Source organism: Catharus ustulatus, chromosome 5 (genome assembly GCF_009819885.2).
Source record: "Catharus ustulatus isolate bCatUst1 chromosome 5, bCatUst1.pri.v2, whole genome shotgun sequence".
Lineage (NCBI taxonomy): Eukaryota > Metazoa > Chordata > Aves > Passeriformes > Turdidae > Catharus > Catharus ustulatus.
Genome location: NC_046225.1, coordinates 10,719,410 through 10,740,755, shown reverse-complemented (window position 1 = coordinate 10,740,755; position 21,346 = coordinate 10,719,410). Strand labels below are relative to the sequence as shown.

General features: G+C 38.5%; 1 protein-coding gene across 7 annotated transcripts in view; it reads left to right on the top strand.

Moving 5' to 3' along the window:
* The window catches only part of INPP4B (inositol polyphosphate-4-phosphatase type II B), a 293,487-nt gene that overhangs the window by 133,544 nt on the left and 138,597 nt on the right, over positions 1–21,346 (top strand). For all 7 annotated transcript variants that reach the window (XM_033059958.2, XM_033059960.2, XM_033059956.2 and 4 more), the window contains one exon: positions 866–982. In XM_033059958.2, the coding sequence (XP_032915849.2) occupies positions 866–982 (117 nt within the window). The remainder of the gene's footprint in view (positions 1–865; positions 983–21,346) is intronic.

Here is a 21,346-nt window from a genome sequence, read left to right as displayed (position 1 = left end):
AATTCCTGAATTTTTTTGTCAAGGTTTTCAGCTTTGTAGTGAAGCTTTGGTGGCGGGGAAGGCAGGGGCACAGAAAGTTAATCCACAAGATAAATTATCTTTGTCATGCACAATCCTTTTTTTTTAAATGGAAAATTTAAGTATACATGCCTGGTAATCTTTGGAAATTAAGTATAATTAAACTTTAGGAAATTATAAACAACATTTTGGATGATTGATTTAATTGTATATGTTTGGCTGTGGTATAGTTACTTCTGTTTACAGCTTTTAGGTGTAATGTTAATGTTTCAAAGCATGGGAATGTTCTTTTATTGCAGTACTGAGTAAAGAGGAGTGTTTCAATCCCCCCTCTACAAATCAATATCCTAATGTAATACTGAGAGTCTCTGTAGCATTTCTATCTACTTATTATTGTGGCTTAATGAAGATTGCTCTCTTTTGTATGTGTGTGCAAGTAAAATCTTTAGTTCATTTAAATTAAGATGAAATTGCAGTACTTTCAGAAAGTGTCGTGGGAGTAAGAAAGGGTTTGGTTATTACAGGTTGTATTCCAGAACCTGAGACTGCCTGAGCTGTTTAAAAATGTGTTACTAGACTCTGCTTCAGAAGCACTTCAAATCCTTTCCAGTTAAAAAAAAACTTTCCAGGAAGTTGTTGTGGTTTTGTTTGGTGTTTGCTTGTTTGTTTTTATTTTTCCTGATAAAGTTTTAAGGTTTGTTTTTCTCATTGATTGGGTAATAAAACCGAGATGTGTCCATGTCTCTGCTGTAGACAGGTGACTCCTTTTGGGTTTCTGTCCTTCCATAGTGACATCCCACACGTGACACTGCTGTTTCCTTACTGAGTGTTTACTCATGTTGCACAGGGTACAAAAGATCCACTGTTTTTGACTGGTGTGACCTTCCCACCGGAGTACCCCATCTATGAGGAAACTAAAATAAAACTGACAGTCTATGATGTCAAGGACAAGTCCCAAGACACGGTAAGTGCTTTGCTTCATTCCCTGCACAGATCTTAGTGAGCAATAAGTTTCTTGCTGTGTTGTTCTTTGGCTCTCATTAGCAAATTGGGGAAATGGGTTGATGTATAATTGCTTTTGTTGTTCTCTTGTGTCTAAAATCTACTTTATCTGTTGTTGATATATTAGAGAATAGAGAAAGAGAACCATGCACTTAACGTGGGCACTTTGCTATTGGCTTTTTAACTGGTTACATGAGTCAGCACAGGTATTCATGGCAAATAAAAGATTGCTCTGGTGTGCTTATTGAGGGCAGAGAACACATGGAATAGACTGAGATAGCACCACTGTGAATAATTTTTCAGGAATTCGTTTCTGATAATATTTTACTTATATGCACAAACCTGAATGACAGTAGAACCTGTAACTTGGGAGAGAGCTATCATATTTTATTTCAATGTCTTGTGTGGTGATACCTGCAGCTTTTCTGTCACTGCTTCTGTCATTGATTTGTAGCAGTCCCAGCCCTGCAGTGTCACAGCTAAAGGTGAATCCTTTGGGGGTTCTGGTGTTGTACATTCTTGAATACAGAGTCAGCTTTTTATTCTTGGAAGTTACTCACTCGAGCTGATATATGGAGGTCAGTGGGACAATGAGAGTGATTTAACTGCCAAATACAGAGCTTGAGTGCCATTTTATGAGTTCCAGGTAATCTAAGACAGCCTTACAGAACTAGATGTCATCATAGGACCTATGGGAAATGTGTGTTTTTCTTCTGTGGCAGCTGGAGTCCAGCTGATAGCTTGCTCTTGGGCATCAAGAATGGCCCTTGACACCTGTATTTAATTAACAGAATTGCTTTTCATGTATCTGTAGCTGGCACCCAGCATGATTAAAGCAAGTGCAGGCTTATGTCCTGACTGGATATGTGTTCATTACCCATAAGAGGGAAATTAAAGGCACAGTTTAAAGCTTGAGACTGTCTTTGATCTGCTTACAAAAGTGAAGTTCTATGTTTTGAGAACTCGTAATATTTTTCAGGTAGAAAATTATTGATCCATTTGTTTAAATTTTCAGCCTTTGTGAGCCAACAGGTTGGTTCTGTCCCCTCACTGTACTCTTCCATGGGAACGTGTGGAATATTTTAAGCATAGAACCTGGATTTCTTCTCTGTTTAAGAATAACTGGGGAATGGACATGTACATATACATTTTATAATGTATATAATTTTAAATCTGGTAATGGATTAGACTACAGGGGTTTAAAATAGGATCTGCTGTTTATTCAATAGAGTTGTCACCTGTGGAGGGGTAACAGGCATTGAGTGAATGGAGTTGGACTTTGTCCTTCACTTCCAGTTTCATTCTGACTGACAGACACTGGAAAATAATATCCTATCTCTAAGTGATAAAAGTGAACTGGATTCATAGTCCTGTTCCCTGCACCACTGCTTTTCTAGCTCCAACCTTCTCTACCACCACTTATGCAGCAGATCTACCCTAAAGAATTAATATAATTTGATAAGCTTTTAGCAAACCTGTAAGAACTTTCTGTAACTGTTCCTTACAAGTGAAGTAAAGAAGCTGAGTCTCTCCCAGGGAATGCCATTGATGTAGGTTGTGAATCATGAGAGAACACCTTTCTCTTTTGTCATAGCATTTATGTTGTTCCTATGTGAAACATTCTAGATCTGTACTGTAGCATCTTTTTGTAGGGGAAAATATTAATGCCATCTCTGGTTGACATACATTTAACATCTTTTACTACTCAGCCATTCTAAAGCTGGATGTAGGTAAGAAAAAATTGTATAAGATGTAAGACTTAAATCAAGGTGGGCTGTAGCATATGTGAGTGACCCCAGGCTACCCTGGTTACAACTTCATTTATGGCACTATTTGGACTTCTGTTTACATCCTAAAATGTCAGTGATGATAAAACCTGACTTTCTTAGGTAGAAGCCATCACATTTTCTATTACTTTGAGTGGCTTTTTTTCAAGTCTGGACGTTTATGTAGGTTCGTAAAAGGTTGAAATGAGCTATAATCTGATATCATTACCAGCATTGCTGCAACAGCACAGGCATCCATGCTTGTTTCACAACCCAAGAAACTGGATGTGTCATTTTGGCAGTAAAAATGCTCCAAGTGCTGTGGTGCCACAGTTCTGATTCTCCTGTCTACAGTAGAGCTGGCTTTTCTGCTCTTCAAAAAGTTCTGCCACACATTTTGACTGCTAGATGTAGTCCCACCATTCCTCTGAACAGTCAGGTAGTCCAGCTGGGGATGGAGGGGAATCCAGGTATGCTCTGCTCTTCTAGACTGTGCTCCAGAGCAAACACCAGCTCAAATAATTGTGCACTTATGGCAGAAATAAACCTTGGATTTGACTGGGAGATATTTTGCAGAAATTGTGCTACAGTAATACTTCCCTTGGCATCAGGACTCTGCTACTGCTTGCCTCAGTTCAAAAGCTCAAAGTAGCTAATATCCCTTGTCACAAATATATACTTTAACTGTTCTTATTTCTTGGTGCAACTATAAGAAGTGAATTCTGTGCATTAATTAAACTCAGCAGGATCTTACTGCCACAAATAGAAGACTGCAGAGAAGGCGGGGAAAGAGCAGTGAATATATCACAGGGAAAAGTGTTTTCTTGGGTTTTGTTAAATCTGACTGTCTATGTAAGAGAATTAGCTCTCATTTTCAAATCTGCTGGATTTTTACTATAATACAAGACTAACTAAATGCTTCTTGGGCTGTGCACACAGGTCATAATATTAAAGTGAAAGAGGATGCTCATCATTGAGAAACACCCAGAATTTATTTTTGGCCTGCTCTTTTAAAAAAATCTTGAGAATAACCTTTCACTGCTAGTATTCCTGCACCAGAAAGCTGTTTGTTACTTCACTCTTGCCTGTCATTTGACTTACATTATGTAAGATGTGTGGTTTAATTATATTGAGATACTGTGCAGCTGGGATCACATTCACTGTGCTTGACACACTGAATGTTCTGACTGCACTTTTCACTTTTTATGCATCTCTGTCTGATGTTGATCATAATTATATCTTGGCTGTGTCAGACTTTCTGTAATTGAGGCTGTTTAATTTAATGAAATGGGGGTTTTTGTTTGTTTTGACTAGTCTTTCTAAGTGATTAGTTACTGTAAGTTTTCATGTAAATAGAAACTTTTAAGACTGTTATTCCCAGTTAACTTTGATACACTTAGAATAAACTTGTTGGAATGCTTATGCAATATAATTTATATACATATCCAGTGAAGCTACACATACAGATCAGTGGATAATGCCATGTTATGAAAAATGTATTTTTCTACATCACAAAAGATTTTTCTTCTCATGTTGCCATGAGCAAATTTATTTTTTGCTGGCTTGAGCTATGCTGTCTTTAGGATTTTAGAAACGTGAGTTTTGTTGTAACGCTGGGGCTGTACCTGTTCTCTGTCATTGTTTAATAAGATCAGAATTAGAAGCTTTTAAATTGTTCAAAAATTACCTCTCCCACTTTTGCACAAACATGATGTTCTTACCTTTCCTGTAGGCATGCAGGTTAGCCCATTGTGGTCTAGTAACTTTTAGAGCTGAAGCTGAGTTTGTTCTCTGGGAAAATGCTGCTTAGCACAAGTCAGGTACCACTGCCACGTGACAGAGACACAGAAAATACAAAGCTGATGATTTTGTGTTACACTGTGAGGAGTCTAGTGCCTAATCTGGGAGGCAGCAGTTCTGTGTTTGGAATATGTGTGTCCTGCAGCAAGAGTTAGGAGCCTCACACCCAGTGAGTTGGGCTTTTGCATCTACACAGGGGCAAGTGCTGGAAGCAGAAGCAATTTTCTGTACCTGCTGGGGACTTCCGTATCTTATCTTTGCATCACACCTCCAAAGATAATCTCCTTTGAATGGATATCACTACTGGAATTCACATGTGATACTGGAAGGTACACACAGCCACTCCAATGTTATCTCCTGAGAGAAAGCAGAAACTGGATGTAGAAAGGCTGTTAAAATACTACACGTTTGACAGTCTGGTCTTAGTGTTTTTTTACTTCCCATATTTCATCTTAATCATTGAGAATAAAACTAGATTAATTTGATAATTTTAGAAGTAAAAGGGCTAGAAGTTCTGTTTTGGGTATGGGAACATATGTTGTCAAGTGGCACTTTTAGATTACTTAGGCTTTAAATGTCTTTTAACTCTTGGGGTTTGAATCTTCTATTAAACCCGTTCACTAGGAATGAAATTCTGCAAAAGGTTTTGCCTAGTGTGTTTCTTGATTTTGCAAGTGTCCCTGTTAAAACTGAATCCTGCTGGGGCGAGTGGAAAATGAAGACTGTCTATCATGACAGAGAGGCATTTTGAGTTTAGCTGTGCAGCCAAATCTGAAGCGACAGCGTTCCGTGTTCCCTCGTGGGCATTGATCCCCATCACATCACCACCATCCTGCAGTTTGGTCCTGGCTGCTTTGCCATCTCTGCTGAAGAGACACAGGGCTGGAACATTAGGAGTGCTGCAGAGCAGTGTGAAATGCATTAACAGAGATAAATGTGAAATCTCTTACCTCTCCTGCTCTCTGCCTGCACCAGAGTGCACTCAGTCCCTCAATCCTGTGAACACTAAAAATACCAAAGCAGCTTCTCTTCAAAAACTGAAGGAAAGGACTCTTCTTTGTTTAAAGAAAAAGTCACCTAAGTCTTCCCTTTCTCAGTTCAGTTCACTGCTGCCTCTGCAGGATTTGCAAAGAAATATTACCTTAAATTAGAAACTCTTATTAGCTCAGTCTCCTTAATAGAGCAGTACTATAGACTGCTACAGTCCTACCCACAGAAATACTGGCACTAAAGCTTTAGATGTTAATGTTTTTCTTCAAAATCATCTATTTTTTTCATAAATGTATACTTGATGATAGATTTAGTTTTCCTTTTGCATCAGGCTAGATGTTCTTATTAATCATCATTATTAGTAGGAGAAGAGGAATATTATTTTATTCTTTGAGCCACCTGTGTGTCAAATCCACCTAAAGTATTATTGTCAGTCTTTCTCTGTGTTTTTTTAAGTCTTGGATACAAAAAGGGAAACTCAAACTACTAACTTTCCTTTGGGTTTATATTGATATAAATCCTTTCTTTGAAGTGGCTGAGGGTACAAAAAGGTTTCATATATCTTAGTCTATCTGTAAAAGAATTGAGGATAAGTGTCAAGTGGTAAAGTTACAGGTACAGACTTAAAGTCCATTTGTTTGTGCCTCACCCTTGAAAATTCAGTGGGAGGTTTTGGCTTTGCAAAAATCTTTCTCCCTTTGAAACAATCTACCACTTTTTCTCCTTCCCTTTTATTACTTTTTTCTTTTCTTGTTGAGGCAAACTCCTCCCTATTGCTATATCTTCAGGGAAAATTGTAACCTAGTGTTTGTTAATTTTCCATTTTCTTTTCCTTTTCTACTAACTCTGCCAATCAAATGCTACTGCTGCCTCACATCAGGCAGGGTTTGTTCTAAGAGCTGACATTTGGGAAAAGATTTGTAAAAGTACCTAGCAATGAGACCAGTGGTATTATCTAAAAGTTTAAAGGGTTACCTTAGTAATTTTGTAGAAAGAAAGGAACAAATTATTAAATAATAACATTTTCCTGTAGATTTTATTTTAATCAGCTAGAGATTTCAGTAACATAGGCATGGTTGTTGCAGTCCCTGTAGTACTGCCTAAAATGCTTGCAAATATATCACTGTAAATCCTTCATTGTTCTGCCCCTCACTAGACCAGCACAGAACACATCAGAACAGTCAAACAAATCCAAGGTGGCTTTTGCACTGCCCTGTCATTTCTAATGATGACTTTTAGCCTTCAAGGGGCACGTGCCTTGTATGGAAGGCTGGGATGTTTTCCTCTGAAATGTGCATGCTGCAGCAAATAGAGCACACAGAACATGGCATGGGGGTTCTGTGGTCAGTGTGGGGCAAGCTGCCTCTGAAAATATGACCTCAAGTTGTGGAATATGCTTCTGTCCTTTCAGAGGGTTGATCTGCTTTCCCTCCCAGTGCCTTTGATGCTGCCATCCCCTGGACAAGGCACTGGAGGAGCTGCTCTTCAGGAGGGATGGCTGGTACTGCAGCCCTCCTGGGGAGCCCTGCAGGGGTGAGGGATTTCCTTGAGCTAAACGCAGCAACATGGAAATGTTTTAGTCACTTCAGGGATAAGATTTGTTTGTTCTCCTCGGTAATTTTGTATGTATTTTCAGGTGAATGACCAGTTCTTCCAGCTCAGATGTGTGGGTACCCAGACAACAGCTGGTCTTGCTATTAAAGTCTGGGCCAGAGAAGGCATTAAGTACCTCAGCCTTTTCCTCATCTTTAGTGTGCCTCTGCATCCATTAAAGATGAGGTTCTCCTTAGCCCCACTTTTGTAGTTTATGTATTTATAGAAACATTTGTTACTGTCTTTTATGGCAGAAGCCAAACGAAGTTCCAAATTGCCTTTGGTCTCTCTGATTTTCTCCCTGCATGAGCCAATGGAATCCTTATAGCCCTGCTGCATGCTTTCCCTTTCTTCTAAGGGCCACAAACTCTTTTTTTTTTCCCTGAGTTCCAGTCCTCTTTGCTCATCCAGACCAGTCTTCTTCCCCACCAGCAGGTCTTTTAGCATGGGGGGGATGGCCTGCTCATGTGTATTTAAGAATTTCATGACGAATGTCTACCCTTCCTGGACCCCTTTTCTCCTCAAGACTGCCACCCAAGGGACTCTGGTAACCACATTCCTAAACAGACCAAACCTTGCCTTCTGAAAGTCCAAGCTGGCTGTTCTGCTGACTCCCTTTCTTTTTCTGAGACCAGAAAACTCATCATTTTGTGCCCACTGTGCCCAAGGCAGCCCAATGCATCACCCACCAGTCCTCCTCTGGTCACAAAAAACGGTTCCAGTGAGGTGCCCTCCCTGGCTGGCTCGCTCACCAGCTGTGTCAGGAATGCCTCTTTCCCACATTCCAGGAATCTCCTGGGCCCTTTCCTCTCTGCTGGGTTGAATTTGCTGTAGATATCTGGGAAGCTGAACTCCCACCATGAGAATGAGGACTGTTGATAGTGTGACTTCTCCCAACATTATGTCCATCTCTTCATCCTGGTTCAGTGGTCTACCTGTGCTGTTACCCTTGCCCCAATCCTTTCCTGTAAACACTTAACCCTGTGGTCACCATCATTAAGCTTTGGGCAATCAGAACCTTCCCTATCACACAGGGCTACCCCACCATCTCTCCTTCCTTGCTTATCCCTTCTGAAGGGTTTGTAGACATTGGTAGATATTAGACCCTTTGTAGAGGTTGACGTAAAACAAAGCAAAGTATCCAATAAAGATAGAAAATATGAAAAGAAAGGTGTATGAAGCTGTGGTAAATCTGCTCTTGCTTTTGTGTTATGAAAGCAGGCACTCAGAGGTTGGAAACAGATTTTTCTTTGGAAGTTTTGAGGTGTGTGTTCTGTGAAATTGAAAAGAGCAAATTCAATCTGCGAGAACAGATTTTTCTTCCTCTACCATGTGCCTCACAAAAGTGTCTTTTACAGTTGTGGCCATGCTTGTACCAGTAAAAGTTTACGTTTGAAACTTAGTACTTAAAAACTAAAGCTGAGCAAATAATTCTATTAAAAAATTACATTAGAAATGTGCATTGGATGTAATGTGAAACTTGATCTTTTTGAGCTAGAAGAGCATAGTAAAATTGCTCTGAGTAAACTAGTTAAATGTTTTGTATTATGCTTTATTTTAAATATTTGATGAATAAACTTGAAAGGCTTCTGTAATCATTTAGGATTTCCAATGCTGTTAGAAACGCATGTAACATTGAATTTTACAGTAATCAAAGCCTCTTTATATAATCATTATACAGTATTTTACAGAAACATGTGGCTGAAATTCTCCATGCTCGGCTTTCTTTATGCCAGAAATAAGGATTTTGTTTTGATCTCTTCTTTGTCTTGTCCTGTTGACCATGGCTTGTGTGACCACAAAGGATGGGCAGAAAACCTTGCTTTTTAGCATACATTTTCTTTAAGGATCTGTTTGCAGTTTGCATAGTGATGGCCAGAAAGCCGGGAGAAGAAAGGACAAATGCAGTCTATAGGGTGTGAAAATTTAGTGAATGTGGTCCTCTCAAATTCTCAGCACCAGAAATGTGAATGAACATTATCAACAGCAGCAGTTGTGGACTCAAGGTTTCAGTGTACAGAGCATTTACTGCATTGAACAGAGCATCAGCTGCTTTGTAGCACTCTGGCACTTTGTGGTATCTGAGATGTCCTTTCACTGAGGAGTAAACTGACTTTCCTCACCTGCAATTTATTACTTTTTGGTGAGATAATGGATTATAACCAAGGACTCACTGCCACAGTGACATTAGTTGTTTCTATTTAGTCTTTTAGGTGTTTGGTTTTTTCCCCACCATTTTGCAGTGATGAGAATTTAGTGCATTTTGTTCCTCCTCCCCCCCAAGTTCTCATTACCATCATTGTATTTTTAAAGCAACAATAGTTGAGACTTTAAAAGTACCATGCAGCTGTTGATGCTTATTCTTGCAGTCTTATCCTTAAATCCTTTGCTGTATCCAGTCTCACCACTGTCAAATGAAAAAGCTGAAAGTCACAACTATCTAAACTATTTTTTTTTTTGCCCCCCCTTCATTTCAGATAGGGAACAGGGGAACAGTATGACTTCGTATTTTACTGGGATTTTCTATCCCAGCTTTTCCTGCAGGCTCCAGCATATTTGAGTAAGGCACAGCATTTAAAGCATAACCAATATAATGGCTCATAGAGCTATCAAGGTAACTCAGAGCAGAAAACAGAGATGACAATTAGGAAAGACTGTTCTATCAGCTTTGTCTTTAAAACACCTGAGCCCCCTTCAAGTGAAACTCAGAGGGCTCTCACTGGAGAGGGAATAGAGAAATGTGTTTTGTCTTCAAGTTGATAAGCAGACATGTTGTCATACACGTCAGGAATAGTAAAGGAGTAGAACTTTTGCACCATTTCCAGTGTATCTATTCTTGTGACATAAAAGGAAGGTTTTGAGTGTGTGTATGATACATTAGACTGACTTGGTATCTGACTTGACAAGCCCTTCTGGTGGAAGCTGAAGTCTTCTTACTTTATGTGTCTCACTGTTACAAATGGTTGTCTACATTGCTCAGGTTTTTGGTTCTAAGATAAGACTGTGGGCATTTGTCACTGTATTTTTAGTGAAAGAAAGAAAATCACTGAATCTCTGTGGAGAAGTCTGAGTCTATTAGCACAAAATTGTGCAGGTATATCTGTCTTAGAAATTTGTCTCTACTATTTCCACCGAAATCTGGCAGCAGCAGCTGAAGCAGCACTGTATCACAGCTCTTCAGTTTTGTTTTCCCTACTTTACTCTTCAGCAGTTTTACAGGGTGTATTAGAAGTGCATTGAGAGTTACAAACTAATTCCCTTCATTTTAACAGCATCTGCACTGTGAGCAGTTGTATGTAGATAAGTTTTGTCTTAAAATGCAGATCCATAAGTTTGTGTTGGGAGAAAATAATTTCTCTGTTGAGAACCCTTCAGACAGGGTTGTTTGCTTCTGAACAGAAAATTTGTGTCATGAGGGACAAATGTGATTTTTTTTCCTGTAGAAGGCAGCAGTTAGTGTGTTTTTGAGATGCTTGGAAGGCTTGGATTTTGACACACAGCTGCCTCAGTGAAATCAAACACAGAGTCCTCGATTTGTTATAGCTGTAGATTCTGTTCTTGGGGAATAACTTGGCAGCTTTTCAAAAAGAAGTAATTGCAAGACTCTTGCTAAAGAAATTATCTCTGAATGTGGAAGCTCTGGACAGTTACTGCCCAATTATTGCTACCCTGTTCTGAAATAACATCACCCCTGTGAGACAAGGAAGTTTCTGAATAATTAACTGGGTCCAAATGGCTTTCAGGCTTGGGTGTGACAGAAGACTGTCCTTGCAGTATAAATTAAAGGATAGGCACATAGACCCAATTTCACTGAGAGGCTTCCTGAGAGACTTCTTTCTGTGTACACACAATACTCTGTGACAGACATGTCCAAAGTTTCATTGCCCATTAAGACAACCTTGGCATTATCACCTAGCAATTGTCTCCTGGTGAACAAATCTGTCTGGATTTACAATTAGCCCAGTACAGAGTACTTGCTCCTAGGGCAGGGGTGTATTCCTTTTCTCTGCTCCTTTCTTCATGCTCCTCAGGCAGTAACTCACTGGCCCCTGGAAAAGGCTCCTGTAGGAGGGACCACAGGGGCAAAAGTTTTCATGTCTGTTTTCAGACAGGTGAGACCTCATAATCAGCAGTACATTCAGTGTAAAGACAAAAAACCTATGGACTCCAGCTGCATAAAACTCCACTGGAAGTAGGATACTGCATTCTTAGCATGTGAAATATTGTTCCTCAAAATCCATAAGCTATCTATTGAGGGAGTTGAACAGAGAGTTCACTTTCACAAGAAGTGAAAGGGTGATACGTAGTTCGAAAAAGAAAAGCATGATTTGCCTTGGTTTTTGTTTCTTTCCCTCTTTTCCTGCCAGTTCATTTTTTGCCAGATTTGCAGTTTGATTTTTCCTGCTGATGTTCAACCTGGTTTGTATGCTCAGGATGGACCATGCTGTTTATTTAATGTTTCTGAAACTCTTAGATGAAGCTGCTCCTAGAGTTACCTGAACTTTTTTTTCACTTTTAGTTAAGACAAATTGGATGCATCCATTGAACTGCTAGTGACTGTAAGTCCTTTACACAGGAAAAGCCTGCAAATTCAGGTTATTTAGACAGAGTAATGCATTCCTCTTATGATCTGAACTCCTAGCTTAAGTAACATAAAATATTCTGGGTTGTCAATCTCCTCTTTAAGAGAAATTGCCAGGAAATTTGTATTTACTATATTTGTACCTGTGATATAATCGCAGTGAATCTTATGAGACTGCATAGCTCAGACATTTCTTTTGATTAGGTCATAATTATTGATGTCTTTGAATTATTAAAAATGGAATGGGCAATAAATTCTTTGCTTCTTTAGTGAGTGGCTGTCATCCATAACAGTTTATTGAGATGCTGTAAGTTAACCTGCATATCACACTTCACAGTCAATTAAAATGGAAGTGGTTGGTTCTGACTTGGGGAATTCATCACTGTAGGCCCTGTTTAAGATTAGGTTTTTTGTGTCCTGGTTGCTTGGCACTTTCCATAACTGAGGTTGCACTGTCTGAAACCAGATACAGTAAGGTTGTTTTAATATAATGATGACAACTTGTTTAATATGGGTCTAGAGACTGGGAAAAATTTAGATTTTTCACAAATCGTATAGCTTTATAACAGATAAAAAGCTAAGTTTTATTCTATAGTCTATTTTCTTTATAAAGAAAAGAAAATGTATTTGCAAGTGGTTTTTATATTTGTTATGACTTCTAAATAAGAGATGATAAAAGTAAGCACATGTGGTTTGAGAGTGTGCAGATGTTTTCCTTTATGCTTATCCCCACCAAGTGATGTGAAAACAAGGATTTAACCTGGAATTAAGCAAAATTTATGTTGAAAATTAGCTTCTAAAAGCAACCTCTGGACTAGGGAGATGTTCTTTGCTGTAACATCCTGTAGTCTTTCTCTACTGATACCCAGACCTGGAAACCTGGGAGGAGAAATGTGATGAGTGTCTGGCCAACATCCCAACACAAAATGCAGAGTGGAAGGCAGATGCTAAGAAAAATCTTAAGGACCTGGATGGGATCTAGAGGACCAATCTGATAGTGCCTTGCAAAGTAGACCATCATTGCTCTCAGTCTCTTAGATGCTCTCACCACACTAAAATACTTTCTGTTCCCTGTCTGCTGAAATTTGATTTTGGCACAGGATGAGGGGAAGATGGGGAGCAGCTGGCCATGTGAAATATTTAGTAGGGATGTGATGGGAAGCAAGTCCTAGGGAGATTCCTATTCAGAGAGAGAGAGGTTGAATTACAAGATATGGTCAAACTTAGTTATGTTAAATAGCGCACACCATTCTGTCTCAGGTTTGCATTCAATTAGAGCTGGATTTGTTTGCCTACAAATAGAGCTGGATCTCTGAAATGAGCTTCAAGTCCTGATTCCTTTGATATTGGGCACTGGAAAGAGTAATGATATGTGTAAGGCACTGGAAGGAGTTACTGGAGAGATAAACCTGAATACTGTGGAGCCTTAAGATGACACATCTTTGCCTTTGAGATTGTAGTGAAAAATACAGAATTAGCTAAAATATTAACATTGCAAAGACTCAAGAGTTGTGTGAGCTAAGTACAAAGCTCATGTAAAATGAAGGAGACTGCAGGTTCTCATACAGTTGCTTTGCTAATCCAAAGTTCATGTAATTACTTTGTGTACCTGCAGTTCATGTGATTGCAGTGTATACCTGCTCGCTCTTGTTTTCTGGGCCTAAAGCACAGGAGGTTAAGGGACATTGTTATTGTCATTTGCTTCCACAATTAACAATATTGTAACATTGGATATAATGAATTTTTTGTGATGTTGAGGTTAGGGAAAAAATATTCTGTTTCAAACTCTATAAATGTGGAACTTAAAGCATTAGTAACTAAAACAACTGCAAGTAAAGTTCATGTTTCATCATCCTTGAAAAATGCATCCAATGTATGCTGATAGTACTAGCAAGTGCAATATGAGTTTTGCAAGTGTATTTCATAATATCTTAAAAACATGTTCAGAGAATATCAAATTGTCTAGTGTGTGTGCCTACACCAAAATAGTAATTTCAAACTATTTCATTTTATTTGTGGTTTCTCATTTATATGATGTACTCATGTCTTGTTCAGGATTAGCCCTGCAAAGTATGAGAAAAAACCTTCAATACTTTATTAAAGTAATTTAATTTTTCAATGAAATATTTAAGTTGGCTTTTCCAAAGAAGGAAACATTGTCATTACCATTAAACTAATGTAATAATACTGCATTATTATTAGCAGTTATTTTAAGCAGGTAATCACTTTCTCTTAAATTAGCCTCTGCTGTTACTGTAAGGCTATTCACCTCTAATAACACCTCACCCTCCTGAAGAACACAGTGGTTAATGGGGGTGCTTGGTTTGGCTCATATTTCTAAAATGCTTTCATTTTCTTGTCTTCCATGAAATTTAAACTATTTTAAAAGGTGATCTTGGACAAAAGCAGCTTTAAAATGTTTGGAATAAAATTCCAAGGATGTTCACCTGGTGCATTTGATTTCCCTTGAATTAGGTTTGTTTGGTTTGATTGGGGGATGCTTTTAGGGGGGAAAGGGACAGTTTCTAGCACTATTCTTGGCCTGATGGTACTTTAAACTTGCTGGGTCTAGCTGGCTGGATGAGTCAAAATTTCCAGATGGCATAATTCCTGGAGCTTGAGCTGGCAGGGAGTCAGCGGGCGGGGTGCTGCTCACAGCCTGGAATATAGGTCAGTATCTCAGCAACGATGGCATTTGCAGGAGACAGGGCTGAAATTCTCCAAGGTGCATGTATTTACATGAAGGTTTCTAATTCATTTTTGGAAAGCAGCTTAAGTTATTACTTTTTAATCTCTTACTCTTTCTCCTGGTTTTCAGATCAGGAAGGAGATCACACGTAGGTGGGTTATTTTCTAGGCTAGGTGGAAAGATTGGAGTTTGTACCCCAGAGCAGTGTGTGCTGTTTAGTGCTCTGACTTTTTTCCTGTGTGCTGTTTCTAGAGTCAATATTAACAAAGTCCCATGGAAGATGAAAACAATCTACTCTGAAATCATGAATAGCATTGAAGCTCTGCTACATATTAATAGAGCAGTTCTTATTAATGCAGGAGGAATTTTGTTAGCCGTATTCACAGTCATGCAGCCTTAGAAAAGGTGCTACTTTTTGAGGTATGTTTTCTTCAGGATGTTTAAAGGAAAAAACTGGAATGTAGGCTACAGTGGCAGGTATATTTATTTACTTTTTTGTTTTGATTTGGTTTTCTTTTTCTTTCTATGTCTATTTAGTCCTTGTTACTGCTGATCAAGTTCACTGTCTCTCCTTAACCTTTCAATTTTTAGGGAAGGAAGTAGAAGTAGGGCTTGTATTGTTGCATTTGGTTAGCTTCAGATCCAGAGTTGGAAATGTATGAGTTCTGTAAATCAATCCTTTTCTCTGATGTCTGTGTCTGGAAGTGGAGGTGATGTGTGACTGCAGTATTTCTCTGGTGATACCACAGAGTAGTTTGCAACCTGTACTGAGTGCTCCTGCTTCTCTCTTCTGAGGGTTCTGTGAAAGTGTTAATGTTGACAATATTTTGATACCCTAATAGTAATTCACAGAAATTTATTTCCTGAAAAAATAGTTGTGCAGATAAGGATAGTGACTACCCTGTTAATCTGAAAAAATCTGCGTGTGTAACCTGTTTTTAAAATAAAAACAGTATTGTGCCGAGGAAATAGAGCTTCTTGTCCTCTGGGAAATAATTTCTATGTGGAAAGAGAGAGAGAGAGACTTAAAATTAAATTAAATGTACTCATCATAGGAGTTACCAATGCTGTGACTAAGACCCAGAAACACTACACAGGGCTGGAAGAGAAGAGCTGGAGTCGTACCCCATACCTGGCAGGTACTGGGAGGCTTTAGACAGGTTAGAATCAAGAACAGGGCTGGAGCACAAGGATCCAGAGCTCCATTTCAGGACTGAACCCTCACCATGAGCAAGGACATGTTGAAGTAAAATGCTGCAAGAAAGAGCGATGCCATTGTGGTTAGCTGAATTCTCCTGGCAGTCTTACAGATATGATTAATTGCAGAAGCTTTTATGGCTGAAAATGATGTTTGCAGTGTCTGTGTACAAGCTGCATTTCCTTCCCAGGAGCTGTTAGTATTTTTCACAATGTTTGAATTGAATGTTGTATGTAATTTAACTCTGAAAATTTCTTTCAAAGGAAAATTTTCTTTGAAGTAAATGTACATGAAAATTTTCCTAATTACATCTCTCTAGAACTTCTATTTGAATCCAGTATTTTCAGAAATAATGGAATTCTTAATCAGTCTGTCCTTATTTGGAACTGAAAGGAAATTTGTAGAAAAAAGCAAAGAGAAAAAGGAAGAGTGGATGCTTCACTGATCTTCATGGAAATGGTTAAATTTGCAATGAACTTTTGATGATGATTGTGGTGCTTGCTGTTGGAATTCCCATTATTCAGTTCCAGAAACTTGGAGAGTCAGTTCAATAGTGAATCAAACCTGCTTTGCTGAGGCCACCCCAGCACCCTTTGGTGTTTGACTGGTCCAAAAAACTTCCCAAAGGATTTCAGTCAGCCTAATTTGCTCTGCCAACAAACTTACAGATTTTTGAAAAATGCCTTAAAAATAACAGGTTTTTTCAATGGCTTTATGATTTGTGGCATCCTCTGTTCTTTGGCCCTACCTTGTTTGTTTGTTTGTCTTTCAAAGCCCAACACATAATACCTCTGAACAAAAAAAAACTTCTGGCATAAATTTCACTGAATATTATTCATTCAGTCGACTGCTGCAAAGATAGTTGATTCTTATATAATTTTCATTCACCTTTAGCATTAGAGTTATGTAATTATGATAGGTTCTGTTTAATGACACTATTTGTTACTTTTTACCTTTCAGCATAGATCTACCACAGCAGTGCAAAGAAAAAAAAGGCAGTTTATCCTGCAGGACAAAGTTATTCCCTTAACAGACAGAGAATACAAGTAACCTACTTAGAGTTTAGATGTTACTACTTACCTGCTGTTGTAACCTTTGGGGAAATCATAGCTTATACACTGGGCTGGAAAAAAAAAACCTGGAAGGTCTGGAATGGTACTGCATTGTCTAAGGTGCTTTTTAAGAATGAAACACGAGTTTATAATGGTTTTCATTTCTTTTCTTCATGTTAGAACTTCTGCTGTAGCTGAAGAGTATGTTAAGGGTGATTTTATACAGGTGTTCAGACTGGAGATTATTACACACCTGAAGATGCCAGTGGGCTGCTCAATAGATTTGAATCAAATTAGACATCCAATTGCCCATTTTTTAAAGCTATATCAGGTACTTTTTTTTTAGCCCCATGTACCTCCTCAGGCACTTTTAAATCTGCTGGAAGAAATCTGTCAGCACCTTTTTCAGGCTCCATGTACGTTTGAAAAATGTGACCCCAGCTTCTTCACGGTGGTGCCCACCAGAGTATCTCTGTTAGAATATAGAGGTCAACCTGCCTACACCAAAAAATATGCTCTATAAACTTTTACAAATCAAGTTCCTTTCCAAGAGTTAATTAAACACATTTCTGGCCTTCAGCTCAGACCTACTTCTAACAGTTGTCTTCAGTGGGAAAATGGAGAGCTCTCTCCTACAACCAGATAGGGGATGGGGGAAACACTCCCTTGTCTTACACAGTGGTACATGTTTTCAGAGATTCTTTGGGCAAACTGGGAAAGAGATGTCTGTGTCCAGTCCCCTTGTCTTGGTGATTATTCTGCTCAACCGAGTTGAAGAAATTTTGTTTTATGGTCGAAATCCAAAATAAAAAAAGAGGCAGGGGAAGGAATCCATGTTTTAATGTAGTTGCAGCAGGTATCTGTACAATGAGACAAATGTTCTGAGTGAAAAATCAGGTAGGAGCAGGAGTGCCTTTGGAATGTACAACCTGGAAACCCATGTCTGGCAGGCTTATGGACAATCAGCAATATGGCATTGAGATAAATGTTTTCCAGAAGAAAAGATGCCATAGCTGTAATGAGGTGGTAATTCAGCAGAACAGTTTCCACTGAAATAGTTTGGACTGAATTCCAAAATATTACTACTGCAGTTTCCCTCACATTTCTATTGGAAAACTGACTAAGCCTAGTCTCAGTTGTTGTAAAATTCTGTTTACCTTTCTTTGTTTACCTTTCTTTTTTTCTTGAACACACAGATCGTTACTATAACATAATTTTGTCTTTTATGTGGCAAAATGGGATTTTTATAAATAAAAGGGGTCAAAAAGCAAAATAAATTTGCTTCAATCTCCATTCTTTTTTTTCAGTGAAAAACTTAGCAGTAAAACCCTTGAACTGAGATGTGAATATGTCTTCATTACTCCTGTTCTTAGAGTCACAAGAAAGTCTATGAAGGCTGTGATCCTTTGCTTCTAAATCTTTGTTATAGAGGACCACTGGAAAGGAAATTAAGTGGAAATACAGCAATGAGAATAAATTTAGGAAATTTCAGCTCTGTCAGCAAGTCCTTTCTAAATTCCTATTCTTTTGAGGGATTTCTTTGGCAAAGAAATTGGTTTCAGGCTAAATATATAATGATTTAAGGCTGAAGTATATGAAGATTTTGATACAGACACCTCTTATTCTGACAATGTAATAATATGTAATGATTAATATTTTTAATTTTAAAAGTAGCTCATTTTAGGTGCTCGAATGTGATGGTTTGGTTTGGAAGAGGTTCTTGGACCATGTTCATTTTGTGGAATTTTTTTGTTACTGGTTTGGGGGTTATTTGGATTTTTTATTGCTCATTTTAAGTAATTTGGGAGAATAGGCTAAGAAGGAGGAATGAGGAAAGTTGTGTGGGGACTAAAATACTGATCCTGTGCTCATAAGGGTGTATGTATTCAGCACAACAATCCTGTAACTATTTTAAGCAGGGCAGTGCTCATATTTATTGAGGCACCTCAGGACAAAAAAGGAATTTGGGGTTCTTTGAACCTGTCCCACTGAATACTGGATCTACACCAGCCAAGTGGTTAAAACTGTGCCAGCTTCATAGCTGAGCATCTCTGCTCTGGTCCAGAATAGCAGTCATAGTCCCCAGGGCAAGGCAAGCACAGTAGCAGTCATGGAGTGCCCAAAAGAATTCAAGAGGAATACGGCCCAAAGGAAATTTGCAATTTTTCAATTACATTCAAAGATACGGTCTTTTAACTGAATAGTATCCTCTAAGTTGAAAATTAATCTTTTTCTGAAAGAGAAAGAATTATGCTGAGTCACAAGGGAATCTATTGTTGAAATGATCTTGGTATTATTCAGTCTTCAAACAGTGACTTGTATCTGTTTTATCAGTGTGTGCTAAGAATGTCTTTTTTGTACACATGGATCGGGGCAATCCCAAGCAAAAATATGGGCTGGGTGGAGAATGGATTGAGAACAGCCCTGCCCAGAAGGACTTGGGGTGCTGGTGGAGGAGAGGGTGGGCATGACCCAGCCATGAGCACTCAGCACAGAGAGCCAAACATGTCCTGGGCTGCATCCAGCAGGTTTAGATTGGATATTAGGAATAAATTCTTCCTTGTGAAGGGGGTGAGACACTGAAATAGGTTGCCTAGAGAAGTTGTGGATGCTGCATCCCTGGAAGTTTCAAGGCCAGGTTGGATGGGGTTTGTGCAACCGGGACTTGTGGAAAGGTTCCCTGCCCATGGCAGGTGGGTTGGAACGAGGTGTTTTTTAGGTGCCTTTCAATTCAAACTACTCTGTGATTCTATGGAATATAAGTGAGAACATAATTGTAAGGCCCACTGCCCTTCTCCAACTTCCAACAGCCCTAGTTTTAAAGTCTGAGTAACACTGCTTTAAATATCTCTCTTTCCTTTGATGCTAATGCACCATTTATTTAAATAATCATACCTCCTTTTAGCTGTTCTATTCTGCTGCTAAATAAACTTCAACTATTTCAGTTTTCTTACCTAAATTTCTCCATTCTAACCAGCATCCTTAATCCTGCTTCTTGAATGTGAATGGCAAGTGTTCACAGTATTGCTGATAAACAGGAAATAGCTTTCCTGTTGTATCTGAAAAGCATAATTATATTTTTTTTCAAAGTTGTTGATTCCTGATACTAAGCCTGCTTATTCCTGATACGCTTAATTCTTTCTTTCACTGTGTTTTCTGAACTGACATGCTTCCAGCACATAGAGGGAAGTGCTGGCTGTTACTATTGAATGCATTGCCTTGTACTTAATGCATTTATATTTCTGTTACTCATATCTTCCATGTGTAATTCCTTCTGTAGCCCATTGCGGTTTTACTTGTTACAGATTGTGCCTTTGAAATTTCATTATAAAGCTTCTACAACTTTTGCTGTAGCGTTGAGTGAAAACCTGAAATAAAATTATCCCTGCCACTGAATCTCAAGGAAATCTCCTTACTGTTTCAGCTCTACATTTCCTGATTAGCCAGTCTGTTAATCTCTCTAATTCCTTTCCAACTCAGTAATAATTTTTGAAAAGGCGCTATATCAAATGCCTTGTTGAAGTTCAGAAGATAAGTGCAACTGCATTTCCTTTGTCTAGACAAGCACTTATCTCATTGAAGGAAAATAAATTAGTCTGCTTGATCTCCTCTTAATGAACACATGTATTTCTCTAATAAGAATATATAGTGTGTATATGTATATATATTGTGACAACCATCAGAAATAGTCACCGAGTCAGTGGATGCAAGATCATGACTAAGTCTTAAATTACTGGCAATGTCTAGAATAACAACCAGTTTGTAGTGAGATATCAGCCAGATCATACACAGCCCCTGTCATGCTACTGACGTTGGAGATGTTAAACTATAAAGGGCACAAAATACTCTGAACTGATGGGACTTGGGGAAAAGGAAAATCCAGTCTGAATCGTAACTGGTGGAATTCTGGAGTGGTGAGTGTTTGTTTCTACTTCTTTTGCATATTTGAGGGGCTTGATATCTGTGAGATATTTCTGACACATGAAGGTTTGTTTTCAGTCTTGAGTCTGATGTGCAAGGTTAATTCTGGGGTTTCTATTTTATATTAATTGATTTATATTCCTAAATACTTTCCATATCACTCACTGTTTTGGTTTTTGTTTTACACTGGGATAATGCCTACCATGGTTTATTTGCAAAATGTTTCTGACTGCAACTTTAAATCTGTTTGGATCTCAGCCTGTTGGTGTGTAGGTGAGTTGCATGCTGCTGCATGCCACTGTTGATCTGTTTTAGCTTTTTCCCCTTCTCAGTTTTAGATTCGTTTGTCAGCTCTAGTGTTAACATTGAGCTAGAGTAACATGGCAGAAGTAATGCAGATTTCTTTGAAACACAGGATTGCCTTCATTGTTGAAAGGCAAGTAATAGGAGGTCCCCCTCAGTCTTAAATTGTACTGAAATAATAGAACTAATAATGTTACACTTGGTTCATCTACATTTGAGATACTTCTAGCATGAGCATTTTAAACTTTCATGACAAACTTTTTAATAAGCTCAGAAAGTACCTCAGTGTCTGCAGAAAAATACATTTTATGGAGTCTTAATTGCATAATTTTCCTTGTCTTTAGCAAGTAATTGTTTTTCCACAGAGAAAATGTATTTTACAAGTTTTAGGTAGATGTCTGGTGTGAAGAATTTTTCATTTGCAATTTGAGT